This window comes from Sinocyclocheilus grahami, unplaced genomic scaffold (assembly GCF_001515645.1).
Source record: "Sinocyclocheilus grahami isolate Dianchi unplaced genomic scaffold, SAMN03320097.WGS_v1.1 scaffold32.1, whole genome shotgun sequence".
NCBI lineage: Eukaryota > Metazoa > Chordata > Actinopteri > Cypriniformes > Cyprinidae > Sinocyclocheilus > Sinocyclocheilus grahami.
The window spans coordinates 3,869,107-3,888,164 of NW_015505211.1; the positions used below are offsets into that span (position 1 = coordinate 3,869,107).

The 19,058-nt window shown below is 40.5% G+C and overlaps 3 protein-coding genes and 1 long non-coding RNA gene across 5 annotated transcripts in view; all 4 read left to right on the top strand.

Annotated features, from left to right (window-relative positions):
• LOC107578706 (stAR-related lipid transfer protein 13-like) overlaps positions 1–771 on the top strand; it is a 32,282-nt gene extending 31,511 nt beyond the window's left edge. The window contains exons 7-8 of the mRNA XM_016264638.1: positions 492–651; positions 754–771. Coding sequence (XP_016120124.1) covers positions 492–651; positions 754–771 — 178 coding nt within the window. The remainder of the gene's footprint in view (positions 1–491; positions 652–753) is intronic.
• Positions 772–1,741: 970 nt separating this feature from the next.
• LOC107578717 (stAR-related lipid transfer protein 13-like) lies at positions 1,742–8,485 on the top strand. The gene is made up of 9 exons (XM_016264647.1): positions 1,742–3,078; positions 3,266–3,436; positions 4,053–4,212; positions 5,060–5,258; positions 5,357–5,570; positions 6,060–6,174; positions 6,757–7,002; positions 7,499–7,716; positions 8,305–8,485. Exons 1-9 carry the CDS (start codon positions 1,742–1,744, stop codon positions 8,483–8,485), a joined length of 2,841 nt encoding a protein of 946 aa, XP_016120133.1.
• Positions 8,486–8,973: 488 nt separating this feature from the next.
• On the top strand, positions 8,974–9,672 carry LOC107577768 (uncharacterized). 2 transcript variants are annotated; one of them, XR_001608253.1, is made up of 3 exons: positions 8,974–9,044; positions 9,174–9,325; positions 9,644–9,672. It is a non-coding gene; the product is annotated as an uncharacterized lncRNA (long non-coding RNA). The 2 variants fall into 2 exon arrangements; XR_001608254.1 differs by lacking the exon at positions 9,644–9,672 and adding an exon at positions 9,491–9,534.
• Positions 9,673–16,468: 6,796 nt separating this feature from the next.
• The window catches only part of LOC107578728 (neurobeachin-like), a 132,144-nt gene continuing 129,554 nt past the window's right edge, over positions 16,469–19,058 (top strand). Inside the window, exon 1 of the mRNA XM_016264658.1 lies at positions 16,469–17,081. Coding sequence (XP_016120144.1) covers positions 16,797–17,081 — 285 coding nt within the window. The 5' untranslated portion in view covers positions 16,469–16,796. The remainder of the gene's footprint in view (positions 17,082–19,058) is intronic.

The following is a 19,058-nucleotide window of genomic DNA, read 5'->3' on the forward strand; positions in this document are numbered from 1 at the left end:
AACTGCATTTATTTGCAATATAAATATTTTCTAACATAAATGTCTTTGTTACTTTGATCAATTTAATGCAATTAAATTGAATAAAAGTATTAATGTCTTTCAAAAAAAAAAAATGTCTGACCCCAGACTTTTGAAGGGTATATACATACACGTTGAAGCAACAAGATGAATCAGTCAGGGAAAATCCCTGTGGGATGCGATTAGGGGAATTCTAGTCAGTTCTTTGCTCTTATTGAATGACACTCTGATCAAAGTGTCTCCTCAGTTAAGCGAGTTTTGTGTTAAAACTCCAGAGCTTGTGGAACAATCTCATCCTGCCATCTACATCACAGTTCTGCCTTTAAACTCTGTGCACTCTTCCATTTACACTCCCCCCTGCGTTATATATAATCAAGATTCTTATATCAGATCCTACACACAGACAGACTATATACACACTTACGGCCATAAACTGATCTCCTCTTCTCAGTACTCTGTGTATATGTTCTTAGGTCAGTGCCAAAATTTATGAAGAGAATGAAGGGACCAGACTACAAGGATAAGATGGTATTCGGTGTTCCTCTGATTGTCCATGTTCAGCGGTATGGACACCCTCTGCCCATAAGCTTACAGCTCGCCCTGCGCTTTTTAAGGAGCCAGTGTTTGGACCAGGTACACAGTTTCATTCACATTTGCAAGACTGATTATAAGGTTCGTTCTAATTTAGGCCAGAGTCAAAGTTATTCCAAACTCAGTAAAAAACTTGATGTCCAGCCACTGCTCAATTCTTAAAGCCACACAAACCCTAATAGTGTTTTATTTTCTTCCTGTATGTTGATGTCTTAGTAATTCAAAATCAAATAAAATGTATTTGCTGAATTTTGTTTTAATGGTGCATTGTATTACTATTGCTCATGTTTAGGGTTTTGTTTTTGTACAAATGTTTGTGTTGCGGTTATGAATGATACCTCTAATTGTGTGGCTTGTTAAGTCGAGGAGTGCTATTTCTTTTCTAAGTGATCAGACACCACGATTTTGTTCTGGCAGATGAAAAAATGACTGAAAAAAGTCCATAAGCTTAAATAGAAAGAGGGACCCAAGTCATAGACCAGAACATCATAGAGACTTTGAGGTGGGATGTTTTGATATTTGAATTAATTATATCATTTATTTGAATTAGCGAGAGAGAGAAAGAAAGAGAGAGAGAGAGAGGGATGAAAGTTGCGTGTGTGAACCTGCGTCTGTGCGCCTCTCTCTACAAGCAATGAGGCTTAGTTCCTTCAAAAACAGCGATTTTTACCCCCTCATTGCAGAGAAATATAAAGTTGCGAGTCAGTAGCCTGTCGAAGCTATTTTACTAATAAAAGTTTCCATGCTGTGTTGTCGTGTGCTATAATGTGTGTGCGTGCGTCTATGAAAGCCGCGTAGCCTAGGCTACTGCATATAGTTTTAGTTTAGCTATAAACCCGAGCCCGAGCCCGACCCGAACCCGAAGCTATTCATTAAACATTAACCCGAACCCGACCCGAAACCGGGTAGCAGACCTCTAATACTGGCCCTAATAAAAACAGAGTACCCATCCCCAAATCTTGGTGATATTTCTCTATGGGAGTATTCACCCATTTTATCGTCCACTGAGTGAGAATTGTAAGTCAGTTTTAGTTATACTACTAAATAAGGACTATATTCTATATCTTTAGTTTAGGAACACTGAAACACAAAAAACATGTCAACAAATTGTAATCCTGTGCTTTTTTGGTGCATGCAGAGTGAGGAGTCTGATGAGGAGGACCTGTTGGCCATCAGTAATAGATGGACGTTTGAGTGGAACAGTCGGCGCTGGTCACGTCTGCAAGACATCAATTACCTACTGGGTAGAGCAGAGGAGCAGAGCCCCTCTGAGGTGGGTGAGGGTCTCCGGACCACTGTGAGCAGCGAGAGCTTTCTGACAGATCTCAGCGAGCCAGAGATCTGCTCCCTGCACAGTGAAGACTCTTTGGCTGCCATGCCTGACTCTGCCTCGCTCACCCCACTGCACTTACCCAGAGAGCTGCCTCATTACGGTTCACTACCTGCCAAGAGCAGGCGACGTGGACGCACACGCGCCAAAGACTTCCTGAGGAGGATGGAAACACTGGGTCGGACGTGGGGGCCATCGATGGATCGCTCTGAGCGGCGCTCTTTGGTTATTAGCGGCCCAGTTCTGCAAAGCGAGCCAGAGGCACTAAAGACTCTACAATGTGTTCAGATTTTCAACGGCGGGCCTCTAAATGCTGAAAACATGCCACCAGCTAACAACTGCCCAAATTCGCTGGCCAGCAGTGAGGCTAGCAGCCAGTCTGAGATTAGCGGTAGTGCTGAAAGCACACCGAACATGATGGGACGTGTCTCAAAGTTGTATCCTCCTGGTAAACGTGCAGGCGTCTACCTAGAGGACATCGATGTTCTCACCGGCGCTCCCCAGAGGACGAGACCGGTCGAACGAAGTCGCAAAAATGAGTTCCGCTCCTATGACGAGCTATTGGTGCACATCCCAAAAGATCACAAACCTGGTACCTTCCCTAAAGCGCTGTCAATCGAGAGTCTGACGCCAGCCAGTAAGGAACACGGAAACTGGAAGGTTCTGGATTCAGAGCCGCAGCCATTCAAGTGCAGGAAAGTTGGCAGGAGGGAACTCCGGCCTGCGACACGCTGCTGCCCGCGAGGCAGCAGGATCAGTGTGTACGATAACGTACCTGGCTCACACCTCTACGCGAGCGCGGGGGACTTATTGGACCTTGAAAAGGAGGATATATTCCCACATTTGGATGACATTCTGCAGCATGTAAATGGCCTGCAGCAGATCGTGGACCACTGGTCCAAAAACGTCTTGCCGGAGAGTGAAGGGGAGGGGGATGGCGGCAGGGGGTGGAAGCAGAAGATTATTGACGGCCAGTCTTCCAGTCAAATCACACTGGACTTTGAGGGGACTTCTGTAATCAAAGGGTTGACCACACCGAGCGACGGCAACAAGGACGGGCTTTCTTTAAATGAAACAGACACCTCCAGCACCAGAGAGAGGAGGGACTCAGGGGTGGGGGCTTCCCTGACACGACCACGGTGAGACTTCAGGATTGATATACTGAGAGGCACTCATTTATGAGACTAAAATAAGACTTTCTTCCAAGAAATCACATATACATGTCTTTCTGCTAACTTGAATTTTTATTTATACTTTAGAGAGCATTAAATTATCTTTTCATAATTAGATTTACATGAATATATCATGTTGCTGTTGTATTTCTAGCCGTAGATGGCCCAGCTTCAGGATGTCAAACCTCCTCGGCCAATCAGGAATCTCGCTACAGATATCCAGCCAATCAGTGGGCCAGCTTAGCTTGCTGCAGAAGTTTTCTTTATTGCGTCTCACTGCTATTATGGAGAAATACTCCATGTCCAACAAGCATGGGTGGACTTGGTGAGTTATCTAATATACTGATTTAGTGCTCAAGAAACATTTATTTTTATCAATGTCGAAAACAGTTGTAGAAATGGTGATACGAAAATTTTTTAGGATGATTTGATAAATAGAAGGTTTGAAAGAACTGCATTTATTTGCAATATAAATATTTTCTAACATAAATGTCTTTGTTACTTTGATCAATTTAATGCAATTAAATTGAATAAAAGTATTAATGTCTTTCAAAAAAAAAAAATGTCTGACCCCAGACTTTTGAAGGGTATATACATACACGTTGAAGCAACAAGATGAATCAGTCAGGGAAAATCCCTGTGGGATGCGATTAGGGGAATTCTAGTCAGTTCTTTGCTCTTATTGAATGACACTCTGATCAAAGTGTCTCCTCAGTTAAGCGAGTTTTGTGTTAAAACTCCAGAGCTTGTGGAACAATCTCATCCTGCCATCTACATCACAGTTCTGCCTTTAAACTCTGTGCACTCTTCCATTTACACTCCCCCCTGCGTTATATATAATCAAGATTCTTATATCAGATCCTACACACAGACAGACTATATACACACTTACGGCCATAAACTGATCTCCTCTTCTCAGTACTCTGTGTATATGTTCTTAGGTCAGTGCCAAAATTTATGAAGAGAATGAAGGGACCAGACTACAAGGATAAGATGGTATTCGGTGTTCCTCTGATTGTCCATGTTCAGCGGTATGGACACCCTCTGCCCATAAGCTTACAGCTCGCCCTGCGCTTTTTAAGGAGCCAGTGTTTGGACCAGGTACACAGTTTCATTCACATTTGCAAGACTGATTATAAGGTTCGTTCTAATTTAGGCCAGAGTCAAAGTTATTCCAAACTCAGTAAAAAACTTGATGTCCAGCCACTGCTCAATTCTTAAAGCCACACAAACCCTAATAGTGTTTTATTTTCTTCCTGTATGTTGATGTCTTAGTAATTCAAAATCAAATAAAATGTATTTGCTGAATTTTGTTTTAATGGTGCATTGTATTACTATTGCTCATGTTTAGGGTTTTGTTTTTGTACAAATGTTTGTGTTGCGGTTATGAATGATACCTCTAATTGTGTGGCTTGTTAAGTCGAGGAGTGCTATTTCTTTTCTAAGTGATCAGACACCACGATTTTGTTCTGGCAGATGAAAAAATGACTGAAAAAAGTCCATAAGCTTAAATAGAAAGAGGGACCCAAGTCATAGACCAGAACATCATAGAGACTTTGAGGTGGGATGTTTTGACTTGGTTCAATAAAGCTCCGGTCACGTTAGCAAAATGTAATGTACAAAAAAGGTCTATTGTCGATAGTGTTCCGATGCATGATGCGCCACACACACAGAGGTCACTTTCAAATCAAACAGCTTTGATTTGACATTTTTGCCCTTGTAAAACTCTCAATTATGAGGATTCCTATTGAGATGAATGGATTTCGCCAGCTAAATTTCACTGAGCAACGATGAATGTGACCACACCTTCAGCAGCCACCCAAACAAATCCTAACAACCACTTAGCAGCTACTAGGCTATCACACACAACACCCTAGAATCACAAGTACCACTCACATTTTATGTAAAAAAGATACAAATCTTATTTGCTTTTCTCATTATGTTTCAGGTGGGACTTTTCCGTAAATCCGGTGTAAAGTCTCGTATTCAGGCTCTGCGGCAAATGTGTGATACCTCTCCACAAAATGTGAACTACGAGGATCAGTCAGCGTATGATGTGGCAGACATGGTCAAACAGTTCTTCAGAGACTTGCCTGAGCCTCTCCTCACGAGCAAAATGGGCGAGACCATCCTCCACATATACCAGTGTAAGAGCATTTCCTGTCTGTTACGAGCTTTTCTGCCCAAATACTTCTTACAGTACTTTCAAATCCCTAAAACACTCTATAATACTCTGTCTAACCAGATGTCCCTAAAGAACAACGCTTACAGGCGGTGCAGGCAGCTATCATGTTAATGGCCGATGAAAACCGTGAGGTCTTGCAGACGCTGCTGTGCTTCCTAAAGGATGTCACTTCCTCTGTTGAGGAGAACCAGATGACCCCAATGAACCTGGCGGTGTGCCTCGCTCCTTCTCTCTTCCACCTCAACATCATGAAGAATGACAACCTGTCGCCTAGGTAACGGAGTTCCGTTTTTGCACATTCCAAACACATGTGCTCAACTTAGAAAGGCTTTCATTATTGTATAAGAGCTATAGGATGATATGTGTGCTTTGTCATTAAGTCTCCAGGGCCTTGAGGGGTCGTGAGAAGGTGTGAAGTGTTTTATTAACTCAACATACAGACAACTCCCCCATCATTGTGTTCATTAGGGAGCATTACTCGACACTGAGCAGACACCTGGCCTGAGGGCCAGAGACGGGAGGAGGTGTGGAGAAAAGAGAGGGGTAGTTTAGCTTAAACTTACTCAGACTGGCCTGAAGGGGACGGGGGCATCATGAAACTTATCAGATGTTTTGGATCTTCATATAAATGTATAAAATGCACCATGATAGATGGTTTTCATTGGTTTATTAGTTTGTTTTATATGTTTGCAGCTACAAAAATTTTGAAAATATTATGGATCACATGGAAGCTCTTGCATATGATGTCTTCTGTTGCATTCAGGTCTATTCAGAGGAAGTATGCCACTGGGCGGCCAGACCAAAAGGACCTGAATGAGAACCTTGCGGCCACTCAGGGGCTCGCGCACATGATTGCTGAGTGCAATCACCTATTCGAGGTACAAGATGCATGTTCTGACATGTTTGCCGTGAGATGTGTGTGCATTGAGAAATTGTAGTTGTTTTATAAGATTGTGTGCAGAACAATTACAAAAAGTTCAGCTGATTATTGTAATCACTTAAAACTTGTACAAAAGTTTTTCGATTTCAAAAAAGTCTATATAACTCTCTCTCTATATATACTATATAACTTTATAATCATTAAGAAGTCATGTTTCTTGAGCACCAAATCAGTATTTTAGAAGGATTTCTGAAGGATCATGTGACACTGAAGACTGAAGTAATGATGCTGAAAATTCAGCTTTGCCGTCATAGGAACAAATTACATTTTAAAATGTATTTGAATAAAAAAGAGCTTAAATAGTAATAATATTTCACAATATTACTGTTTTACTGTATTTTTCATCAAATAAATGCAGCCTTGGTGAGTATGAGAAACTTTCAAAAACAAACAAACAAAAAAATCTTACTGACCCCAAACATTTGAATAGTAGAATAAATATTCTGTTGGATCATCAGTCAGGGTTGGAGGTCAAGAGGAGACTTCTGTTGAAGTGTTTTTTTTAATGTGGTTTGTGCAGATTCCTCAGGAGATGGTCTCTCAGTCCAGGAACTCATACATGGAAGCTGAGCTGCTGGCACCCTCTTTAGACGAGCTCTGTAAAAAACATCCGCAACAGGACGAGGAAGATGAAGAAGAGGAGGAAAGCACGTGTCGCTCTTATCTGGAGAGCTTGATACAGAATCTGATGAAAGAGACCAAAGACAAGACCAAGGGATGGGTGACCAGATCAAATGTTGACAATACAGAGATATCATTAAAAAAGGTAATAATAAATGTATTAATTAATTAATTGATTAATTCATTCATGTTATATGGAATATATGGTTTAAATAAATATATGACTAAATGTAAATATTTACTTTATAATAATACCCACTATTAGTTCCATAAAAATATAGTATGAATTGAAACATTTATTTTTCATTTATTTAGAATTATTTTTATATTTGTTATTTAAATAATTATTATTTATTCTATTTATTTATTAAATCCTCTTAACATCTTGATTTTACATTTAGTGAATTGCTCATGAAAGTACAAGCAAATGAGTTTGGACAAATAATGCGAATATTACAAATGTAAACGGAGACATGGTTTGGGAAGAGCATGGTCACATTTATTGACAACCTAAGTTTGAATCTGGCTTGTGTCATTTCCCACCCCCTTTTTCCTGTCTGCTCTAACTGTACTATCCTGTCCTGTCACCAAAAACCCATAAAATAAATAAAAGTCTGAGGGAAGTCTGCTGTCTCTCACAGGTGGGAGATGGGACCCCGTTGAGACGCTGGCGTGTGTCTGTAGAGGTGGAGGCTCCTCCATCTGTGGTGCTAAACCGCATACTGCGAGAGCGCCACCTGTGGGACAGTAACCTGCTAAAGTGGAAGGTTCTAGAAACTCTGGACAAGCAGACAGAGGTGTACCAGTATGAGCTGAACAGCATGGCCCCTCACCCCAACAGAGACTTTGTGGTGCTCAGGCGAGTACAACATTGTGATCTGATACTGTGTATTGTTTACTGTTCAAGCCATGTGTCCTGGGTAGCCCATGTTTGAGGCCATTAGCAAATATCTAAATGAACTGATTACACACCATTATGGTTGTAACAAAAACATGTCTGTAGCAAGGGCTTTTTGTGCGTCATTAAGTTCTTGTGATTCTCTGAACACCGAGGTTGTAAAAAGGTCCCACATTCCCCTGCTGAACAGCTGGGCATTCATGGAGTATTACTAAAAGACACTCACCAATCTCTCTAAGCACACTTCTCTGTGTTAGTTCAAGATAAAATGCTTTCAGCTAAGCAAATTAGACCACCCAGGTCATACCCAAAATATCACTGTAAGACTACAGCTTAACATCACTTGACAAATACGCAGCTGTGAGGTACAAACAGTAATCTGATCGAAGGAAAACATTCAGCTGGAATATTGCATGTTATTTGATAATTAATCAAATTTTCGCTTGGCAGACTGACACTTACATCTCTTGTGTCTATGTAGGGGATGGCAGATGCACTATCAGTGTGTTTGCTGTGATTTATATTGATGGTGTTTTAATTTCTGTTTAGGACGTGGAGGACAGAAATGCCAAAAGGTGTGTGTGTGCTGGTGTCGGTGTCGATCGATCATGAGGAAAGCCCACAGCTGGCCGGAGTGAGAGGAATAATTCTGGAATCCCAGTATCTGCTTGAACCGTGTGGCTCTGGGAAGTCCAGACTCACACATATATGCAGAGCTGATCTGAAGTAAGTGCATTGAAAGCAACTCTTCAAGTATTCACTACTGTTCAAATGTTTGGGATCAGTAAGAATCTTTTTTTTTTTTTTTTTTTGAAAGAAATATGAAATGTTTTATCGTTACAATATTCCTTGATTTCATTGTCCCAGGTAAGCAATAATGTATTATCATGATAAATGGTACGGTATTGTGCTCTTTTAATAATGCAAAATGAATTAGTTAAGATTAAAAATCAAACAATATTGTAAATAATTTAGAAAATGCCAATGATTGTTGCAAGTATGCATTATTATTATTATTATTATTGTCATTTTTATATGTGTACTGTTACACTCTACAATGTCTAGGACATGAATTCACTTCACTGCTTCTGGGAAGCATGTCTATTCTATTCACAAAGCTGTACATTTACGTGTGTTTGTGTGTAAATGTGTAGATACAATTCAGGTTGTATATTTTGTACATAAATGAGGCTTATTGGTATCATTTCACCTCTAACCACCAGATGGCAGTGTGGATTCACCATAGTAGCTTGGGATGGTCGACGTCGCCTGAGGACTGAGGAGTACAGGTGCGCTTAGACTAGAGTAATACTAGCAAACAAATTGGATAGCAATTTAGAGGTCATAGAACTGTTCATTTGCTTCTAACCAGCATGGCCAGTAATTAGCAGTGATCGTGTTTTCTCCTGGGTCTGCAGAACCCCAGAGAGTCCCAAGGGAACTATTGATCCACGCCATTTGAATAACACGTCTTTATACGCGGCAGTACGGAAGGCAGAGGACACTCACTGCGGGCCATGCATCATCATTAGGGAGCAAAAAGCAATGGCATGTCTTTATTCCAAAGAAGGTCAGATTTCATTAATAATGTCGACCATCCTTTCTGCTTCTCCTTTCTGAAAGAGTGATCTCATTTTTAATTATTTATTTTATACAACAATTAGTTCTGCCCTTTAATTTGATGGAACAGTGTTGATGTTTCAAAACTGGAATTGTGTATTTGTCTACTACATAGCCTAGTATACAAGAAGCAGTCTGTTCAAATTGAAGAGAGACAGAAAATAATGCAAGTCTACTTGTTTAACAACACCTGGATAAGTTATTTTCATGGTTTGTATGTCATAGTTCAAAGAACACACACTTATACGTTTTTCTTTTTTTTAAAAAGATATTAATATTTTTATTCAACAAGGATGCATTACATTGACCAAAGGTGACAGCAAAGACTTATAGGCTACTTTGATACAAAACATTTCAATTTTAAATAAATGATCAAATAGATGAAGAATTTACTCAAATAATCCTGAAAAAAAAGTGTCACTGTTTCCACAAAAATATTAAAAAGCACAACTGTTTTCAACACTGATGATAATATGAAATGTTTCTTGAGCAGCAAATCACCATATTAGAATGATTTCTGAAAGATCATGTGACACTGAATAATGCTAAAAATTCAGCTTTGCCATCACAGGAATACATTTTAAAATGCAAGTTATTTTAAATTGTAAACCTGTTTAACAATATTACTGTGATAAACTAAAAGCAGCTTTGGTGACCATAAAAAAACCATCATCTTACCGATCCCAAACTTTGAATGGGAGTGTGTTTTTCAAAGGACAGAATTTTCTACTATTGTGAGAGAATTTTGATTAAATACATTATAAAATGTCCATTTAATTTATAGCCTGTTTGTGCAAGTCTCACTTGTAATTTTTAATTATTATAATATCATAGATATATCAGCCATGACCCACACTGCTCTCTAGATGTCTGCATTGGCATCAGCCATTGAAAAAACCCGTATTAATCGACGACTGCTCTGCAGGAATGAAAGTGGGTTTGTGCATCTAAAAACACAGACATGGAAATGGTGACCATATCATCATATTCTGACACCACCATGCTGTCTGGGCTTGTTTTTTAGTTGACGTCTGACTGAATCTTTCACTTTATTCCAAAGATTCAGTGCGGATACACACACAGCTTCAGAGGAAGCTTAGTAGATTGAATTCCTAAGGTGAAAAAAAACCTTTCTATAGCTCTAACAAATCCAAGCACAGCAATAAGGTCATTAATAAATAAAAGATCAAATAGATGAATTATTGATGTTTGTGTCTGAGTGTGTGTGTGTGTGTGTGTGTGTGAGAGAGAGATAGAGACTCTGAGTGTTTTTGCACTTTGGTCAGGATACGGTCTGGTCTGGCCTTTCAACAAAGCAAAACATTTCATAAACACATCTATAGCTTAAATCAGATGGATTGTTTAGGCATAATTCTCCTGGAACACAGAATTTAGCAATGCCACCAATTAGCAATGTGCAGCAACAACCTTCAGCTATTTACTGTCCACCTTTCTGTCATACGCCTCTGCAAAGCAGTACAGGATTTCAGCATCACTGTGGTTGGAGTAAAGAAAACTGCCTTAAACTGCCTTTCTCCTGTTTATTTCCAGCCTCTCATGCTTTTAGAGTAGACAGAGTGGCAGTTTGGTGGCTGGATATGACCATAATGTCTATGTACATGCAGAGCGAGAGAAAGAGAGAATCAAAGTCACATACATAGAAAAAAAACAATAACTACATTTCCGTACAGCCCCAGAGAGACAGACAGACAAAAAAAGAGAGAAATACAGTTGCCTTGGCTACCATTTTGTTCATGTCACTGACTTCCTCACTATCTCCTGGCCCCTTTAGCACTCTCCTCTGTTGTCTTTTCTTCTTTTCTTTTGTTTCTCCTTCCATTTCCCACACAATGCACAGGATTGCAGGGGAGCTCAACGGCCGCTTTTTTTCCCTCACCAGTTGGATCAAATGCACAGAATAATTTTTTTTCTTTATCAGTCTATTGTTATCATTTTCCCTTTCCATCCTGACCCGCACAACCTCTCTTATTGTTTAGTTGTCCTTATTTACTATGATTTATTGTTTGTATCGTTTATAGGATTTGCTTTGTTTTTCAGTTGTTTGTTTTAGGGATAGTCCACCTCACGCCGTTCCAAACCTGTATGAATATCTTTCTTGTTCATAAAATGGAACTCAATAGGAACCGAAACTTTTTGGTTACCAAAATTCTTCAAAATATCTTCTTTTGTCTTCCACCAAAGAAAGACATAGAGGTCTGGAATGACATGAGGGTGAGTAAATGATGCCAGAATTTTCATTGCCATTTTGATTGGACTGTCGCTTTAATTTAATATTAATGCAGGTCTGAAAAAAGTCAGTTCAATCTGTATTGTTTTGACAGTGAAGAGAAGCAATAGAGTGCAACAGTGCCTATTCACCTTTTCAGCGGCCTTGGTTCTGAAAGTATTATTCCCATTTATTTTTCCCATAGGGATTTTTAAAAAGTCTTCATTAAAGTATTATAAGCCTTGAAACAAACCAACGGGCTATGAGTTGAATCACAACATTACAAACTTTGATTTTAAATCCTCAAGTTTTTGTTAGTTACCAGTAATTGTGTACTCAATTGCAGTGTCCAGTTGTATCAGGTGTAAATGAAAACTCATATTTTTACCTATTGCTTGTGTTGATGGAAATCATCTAATTGAAAATGAACCAAAGCAGGACTGTAAACCAATGAGATTCAGTTGTGGGCAGGCTATTCCAACACAGTGTGTGAGTCATAAAAACCAAGCAACCAGAAAAATATCCTATCACCGTCTGCCGTCATGACTGGAGAGTACATGATTTTGATGTGGTGATTTGATTGAATTCAGGATTCGTCTCATCTGCTGCCCTGTGACTCATTGTCCTATCTCCTTTTCTCCATCTGAAGGCTTCTCTTCAACAGACAACACACACATTTAGCTTGTGTGCGTATGTGTGAACACACTTTTCTCTCTCCCATAAAAACAGTCATGCTGCTCTCGCACTGTGGCTGTATGTTGTCAATGATGCAAGTAGCATGTTAAATAATTTTCTAGGAAATGTAAAGCCGTTAGCTGATTGTAATACAAGCTTTAGAGCAGACATGTGCAGTTATGGGAGACTTGTTTTAAAATCATTTTTAAAAGCTTTGCTAAATATAAAAATCCTGTTATTCCTGAGCAGTGTTATTCCAAATGTATGTCATGCAAAGCTTTCAGTTTTGGAATAATAGAATATGCCTTCTTGGAAATCACTGTGTAGTTCTAGAAATGGTCCATCCATTTTTAGTACATCAGAAGTATTTTTTATCTTATGACTGTTTTTTTCTGATGACTGCCTTTCGCTTGGGCACACGTGCACATCCTGTGAATCACATCCAGTCCAGGATGTGACCAATTACTTAGACCTCTCATGAGCAAAACCTTTTACACGGCCGGTCGAGCCTCATCTGTGAGTTTCTGTGATAGCAGGTACTTCACGGGGTTCACGTACATTCTGTGTGGATGTATGTCACATTCACTGGCTTTACAGTCTCTGTGTGTGAGGATATATGCAGCTGTCATGACTGCTCAGAGAAGATGTGCTTGTTATGTTCCTCATACAAAATGACTGTGACATACAGTGATGGGATCCAAATGGTTTTGAATGTTCTATATATATATATTTTTGTGAACCCATTTGAGAGATTAGATCAAAAGAATGATTCATTTGTGAGTCTGGCATTGTCCAGTTCTTAACAGCTGATACAAACCACAAGACATGATTGCTGAAATATTGTCAGGGACAATGATTCTCAGGTTGTTATACTGTAACCTCCATTGACACAAGTCATATTCTACTGGGGCGCAGCAGTATCTCACTGGGGCCCGTGCTTCTGTAAAAAGGATCTAGCAATACCCCTGTTCCAGTATGGCTTTCTTTCTCCTGATGTTCCATATAATAAAAGTAAATGAGGACTGCAGCTGTCAAGCTCTAAAATGACTGAAAAAAAAAATTTCTGTAAGTCAAATGATAGCATTGTGTGAGGAACATATAAATATATTGACACGTAAGTCATATTCTTCTGGGGCGCAGCAGTATCTCACTGGGGCCCGTGCTTCTGTAAAAAGGATCTAGCAATACCCCTGTTCCAGTATGGCTTTCTTTCTCCTGATGTTCCATATAATAAAAGTAAATGAGGACTGCAGCTGTCAAGCTCTAAAATGACTGAAAAAAAAAAATTCTGTAAGTCAAATGATAGCATTGTGTGAGGAACATATAAATATTTAGTCTTGAACTAATCTTTTAAGTCCTCCATCTCAGTACTAAAGAGAGAAACCAATGGGAATGAAATGCAGAAAATCACAACAGAAAGCAGACCTTTGTTTAGCACTCTTATGAAAGCAAAAATGCTGGTTTACTAGCAAGTCTTTTGTGTTGAAGGAGAGGTCTGTGCATCTGTGTGAGTGTGTATGTGTGACAGAGAAGTATGTCAAAAAAAGTAGCTGTAAGAGGCTTGTGCATACTATTGAGAGCCAGATTGATGTAAACAGTGAGGATTGAGGTGCTCACAAGAGGAAAAAAGGTTTATAAATGGGCCAAATGATGTCTTAATAAATTTGTATATTAATATAAATTATAGAGAATATAATGTGATGTAATAGATGAACTGGTTTTCATGTTGACTCAATGTGAGTCAATGTGATGTCCTCAAAATGAAGTGAAACAAACGTACGTGTGTGTGTGTGTGTGTGTGGTAGACGTCCCTTTAATCTAACATGCCTGTTCATTTCTCCTGCCAGTGTTGAGCATCTCACATATAGGGACAGCAAAGTAGCTGTAAGAGGCTTGTGCATACTATTGAGAGCCAGATTGATGTAAACAGTGAGGATTGAGGTGCTCACAAGAGGAAAAAAAGGTTTATAAATGGGCCAAATTATGTCTTAATAAATTTGTATATTAATATAAATTATAGAGAATATAATGTGATGTAATAGATGAACTGGTTTTCATGTTGACTCAATGTGAGTCAATGTGATGTCCTCAAAATGAAGTGAAACAAACGTGTGTGTGTGTGTGTGTGTGTGTGGTAGACGTCCCTTTAATCTAACATGCCTGTTCATTTCTCCTGCCAGTGTTGAGCATCTCACATATAGGGACAGGGTGAAACGGCAAAGTGACAGCACTACGTCCTCTCCCTCTCTACTCTTTCTTGAGTTGTCATTTGTCCTTTTTTCCCCCTTTCTTTCTCCGCTCGTCTGCCTGTATCTCTCGCTCTCTCTCTTTCTCGCTTTCTCCTCTTGGAAGAGAACGTCTCCTTGGTCACTGTGCATTTTCTCATCTGTTTTCTCTCCGCTGAGGAGTGGGATGCTGACGGGCTGTTAGCATTGATGAAAGCTTTTATTTGAAAGTTCTTTATGAACTTCCCTCTACCAAACCGTCAGATTCCATCTTCATGCGTAATGCAGCATACAAAACAAATATATGATGTACGTCCGTGTCTGCACAAGCCAATTCATTTCCTATTCACATACGAAATGAAAACGTACAATGGCAGTTGAGACCCTGCTGTTCACGTGGTGTATAACACACACTCACTCACTCACACACACACACACACACACACACACGATGCTGGTTATGTCTTGGTGCATGTTAGTTTAGCAGGTTTCCAGTCTGGTGATGGGACGTAAAGCTCTGAATGCAGACTCAGCCTCCTGTCAGCCATTGTATTGGCTGAAGACTCTTCCTCAGTATCCAGCTGCTGGTCCCTTCTGTTCCCCTCCTCCTCTGAGCAGAGCCCATCCCCCTCTCCACCCTCACTCCATATATTCATCTCCTCACCACTAAAAAAGGAATTGTGCCTCTCTCTGAGATTGCTGGTAAAGAGAAATAGAAAAGGGACTTATGGAAATTAGGAAATTACTGTAAGATCAGCAAGAGAAAGTCAAATAAATCTTCACATCATACCTCTAACATCATAAAATTCTTTATGTACCCATGAATGGTCTTTATACATCTGCAAATCAGGGTTTTAAGTGTTATTATATAATTCTAAATGAGAATCTGTATGGAAAGTGAGCTCTAGCAAGGAATATCTCTTAGTTTTGCTGTCTTTGTCTCCTATAGCAGTTCCTTATATAAGAATTGTGTATGCCAGCATAGCTTGTTGTTAAAGATCCGTTCTAGTTTGAGAGAACGGGATGCAAGCAGATGAGTGAGTGAGAGAGGAAGAGACAGAGAGGGAAAAGAGAAATAAAGAAAGAAGAAAAGGACAGGGGGAGGGAGAGAAGGCTTGGCAAAAGCTCACTTTCATTCAGCCTGACTTTAAACCTCTATTTAGGCTTGTGCCAAAATGTGGCAGGACTCGTGTCCTTCTGAGTGAAAGAGAGCTCACGTCCCCATTCACAGCTTTCTGCTGCAGTGCTAAAATTAAAACATCACAATAGCAAGGTTCGCTTCGATGGCAGACACAGTGAAGAAAAAACCGTGAGTCTTTGTGATTTGGCAGCCATATGTTTAGTGTGTAGTCTTCATATTACATGGGTTAAGGCCAGTGCTGATTCCTAGCAGGGTGGCTGATATAATGGAATTTACTCAAGGCAAATCTGATGTTCACAAATTGCGCTTATTTTACAGCGAAGATGAAGATCTCACTAATAATAAGCATCAAAAGTTATAATTTATATAATTTAATATTTCAATAACACACACATATAAAGTAATATATGTAAAGAATATATGTTATTTTTTAAAATAATATAAGCTATACAGTGTATATTTTTCAACAAAAGGTGTGCTGAGTGACAACTTTTTTTTTCATGGACAGTTGTTTCATGGCAGCTAATACTTTAATGTATGCGTCAATACAGAATTTGGATTTCACAAATAAACCCTGTGAAATATTGATTCAAGTTATGTGAAAGAGTCAGAGAGATCGTCACATTATCATTACATCATTGGACTATGGCATTATTTACAATTGTTTAACGGTCCAAAATAATCCCGCTGTCATTTTTATAGTCTACATTCCATTCATCTGATTTGCCTAATGCTGGGACACCTACTAATCAATGGGACGCGCACACGTGCTCCTGCTTGGTTGCCACCTTTTTGATTGACAGTCGAGCAGCAGCACGCAGGCGTGGTGAGCGCTCCCGCAGACAGGGGGCGTCAATATGGCGTCCTGAGAAAGACAACACAGCCCGACACCGCACCGATCTTCGGCTGACATAGGGAGGAGAGAGAGGGACCGGTTCGCCAAACATAAGCCGTGTTTTCGTCCTGTGCATCCCTCTGAACGGCTGCGAGCACTGGGTTTCGATGTGCACATCTCGGAGGAGGAGGACAGCCTTGTGACACGTGATCGAGAATTTTCCTTTTTCTTCTGTGTTTGATGCTGCTGCTCGGTGCTCGGTGATACAAAAGCGGGTGAGACCGAGCCAACCGCTCCTTTTTGGGATTCGGGTCGGAAATGTCGAGCGAGAAACCGGTTTTGGCACCGGGTTCCGCCTCGCTCACGGACCGAGAAGCAACCACACCACCAGCAGCACCGCCGGGTTCGGGGCAGCAAGTCGTAACGGGGTCCGTTGCCGGGGACATGATGGTGTCTGGATCGGGCGCCGTGGTTCTACCGGCCGGGGTGATGAACCCCTCGGTTCCGATCCGGAATATCAAGATGAAATTCGCCGTGCTCATCGGTTTGATCCAGGTCGGGGAGGTTAGCAACAGAGATATCGTGGAGACAGTTTTAAATCTGGTAAGCATCTGCATACAGTGTCTTGAACGCATGTTTTATTTAGCGCGCATGATGTCATACGGGAACTGATTTCTTGATCAAACGCACTAAAGCCAGAAATATTCCCCGGAGGAATGTCACCCTGTCTTTTGTTGACAGCCCAGTCAGATTCATTACCGTCAGCTTCGCTTTAGGCTGGCAAAACATCGTACTCATAACGTCATAATTCATTTTCCCAGCGTACTATTACACAGTTGATCGCTGCGTTTATTTGCAGAGCCTAATGACAGTGTATCTACACGCCGGCCTGCAACAATGACTCGCCAAATAAGGGAACGCATCTTTTCTTTTAGCGGAATATGCTATTGGATGCATAATTCTTGCCTAGACGACATACTAAACATAGGTCTTATGTGATTAAACCCTATTTTTGAATATGGGTTCCGTTTTTGATATGTAAATATGACTGGTGGCTGCGACGCAGCCATACGTGGCTTAATTCTCATAGATAAACAGCAGTGGGGGTGTAATTCATATTCCGAGCGCGTTAACGTGTTGTCTGTGATACTCGTTATTTTGAAGCTTTAATGGTATGCTGTTTGTGTTTGGGCACCTGTTATCCTCATCTGTGTCAGTACATGTTAGATATGGCTGCTGTTTTTGCTCATGGAGGCCACAGGCTGGTGAGCGAGGTGGATTAAAGCGGGCTTTAACTGAGTTCTTGTTATGAAACGGCTTAGAAAACGTATTAACACCGATTCAGTCATGCGGGATGCTGGGAGGACCGTTGTTTTAAAGAAAGGGATGGCGAGTTTCTTTATCAATAATCGACGTCCTTATCAATAATTCGAACTGGCTGAGCCAGGCTTGCTTAAAGCGGTAGTGATGGCAGCAGGTTCCCAGCAAGCGCGAAACGTTTTTACATGTCACAGTGTTGCAGTCAGGGAACGTCGCAGTTTTAAAAAAAAAGTCTCAGAAACCACACCTCGAATAAAAAAAATCAATATTGGTTGTTTACCAATAAAACAAATCCAAAATGGAATGTTTAATGCCTACGTTTCAATGAGACTTCACAATGCCGCGAACGTCAAACGTTAGTTTTTTTCTTCGGTTTACGAACTGGCTCAGTTAACGTGTGAAAAAATGGCAAATAATTCAACTAGGTAAATTGTGATTATTGGTATTATTTCATTTTTGTGAATGGAAGAGGATGTTTGAATGGTTGAAAAAAAAAAAAAACGTTAAACAGAGAGTTTGAAAGGAGGACACTTTTACCTCAGGACAGATTAGCCTATATCACGTCTAAAAAGTACAAAAAAAAAATTACCCCATGAGAATAATGTCTTGAAGACATTTAGGTGTAGGCTACCTACAGTTAACATTTTTAAGACGCTATAGTGTCAGATCCTAAGTGGACTTACCAGCAACCTCTGTGAAACAGTGTTTCTGCAACGTTGTCAAAACTTATTACGATAAGCATCTCGACATCTGTAAAAACTTTATCACAACCATTCCACTATACAGACCGTAAGCGTTCGATTTACGGTCACAATCTGTGCATACTGCAGCGACAGCCGTCGGTCACGGAGTTCCCATTGGATCGTAAAATTTAAGAGTGCTCGGTGTTTAAAACATGGTAGTGGTGAGTCCGCTGAAGGGATGCTGCAGCAGTTGCTCTATGCCCGGGGATGCAGAGTTCCTGTAGCCGTGCATGTTGAAGCAGGGGGAGGAGGGTGGGGGTTGCTGCAGTGGTGATGTGCTCTGAAACCTGGAGCCAACGCGATTTAAACTGGAGAGAGTAGCGCAGCAGCACCGCGGAGAGGCGCTTCCATCTCTCCCCGACTGGAGCTGCTGGCGGGTCACGTGACCTCCACAGAGTTCGATGTTTTAGTTCGGTAGGAATACTAACGCCAATTGTAGTGTATGCTGCGCAGGCCGTTTCTAGCCAATTTGACACCCTAGGCGAAATCCCTATTGTCCCCCCATTTTATATATATA

Coding starts and splice junctions, on each gene's coding strand:
- LOC107578717 (XM_016264647.1), top strand. CDS start 1,742: ATGCAGAGTGAGGAGTCTGATGAGGAGGACCTGTTGGCCATCAGTAAT. Junction 4,213..5,059: donor GGAGCCAGTGTTTGGACCAG/GTACACAGTTTC, acceptor ATTATGTTTCAG/GTGGGACTTTTCCGTAAATC. Junction 7,717..8,304: donor AGAGACTTTGTGGTGCTCAG/GCGAGTACAACA, acceptor ATTTCTGTTTAG/GACGTGGAGGACAGAAATGC.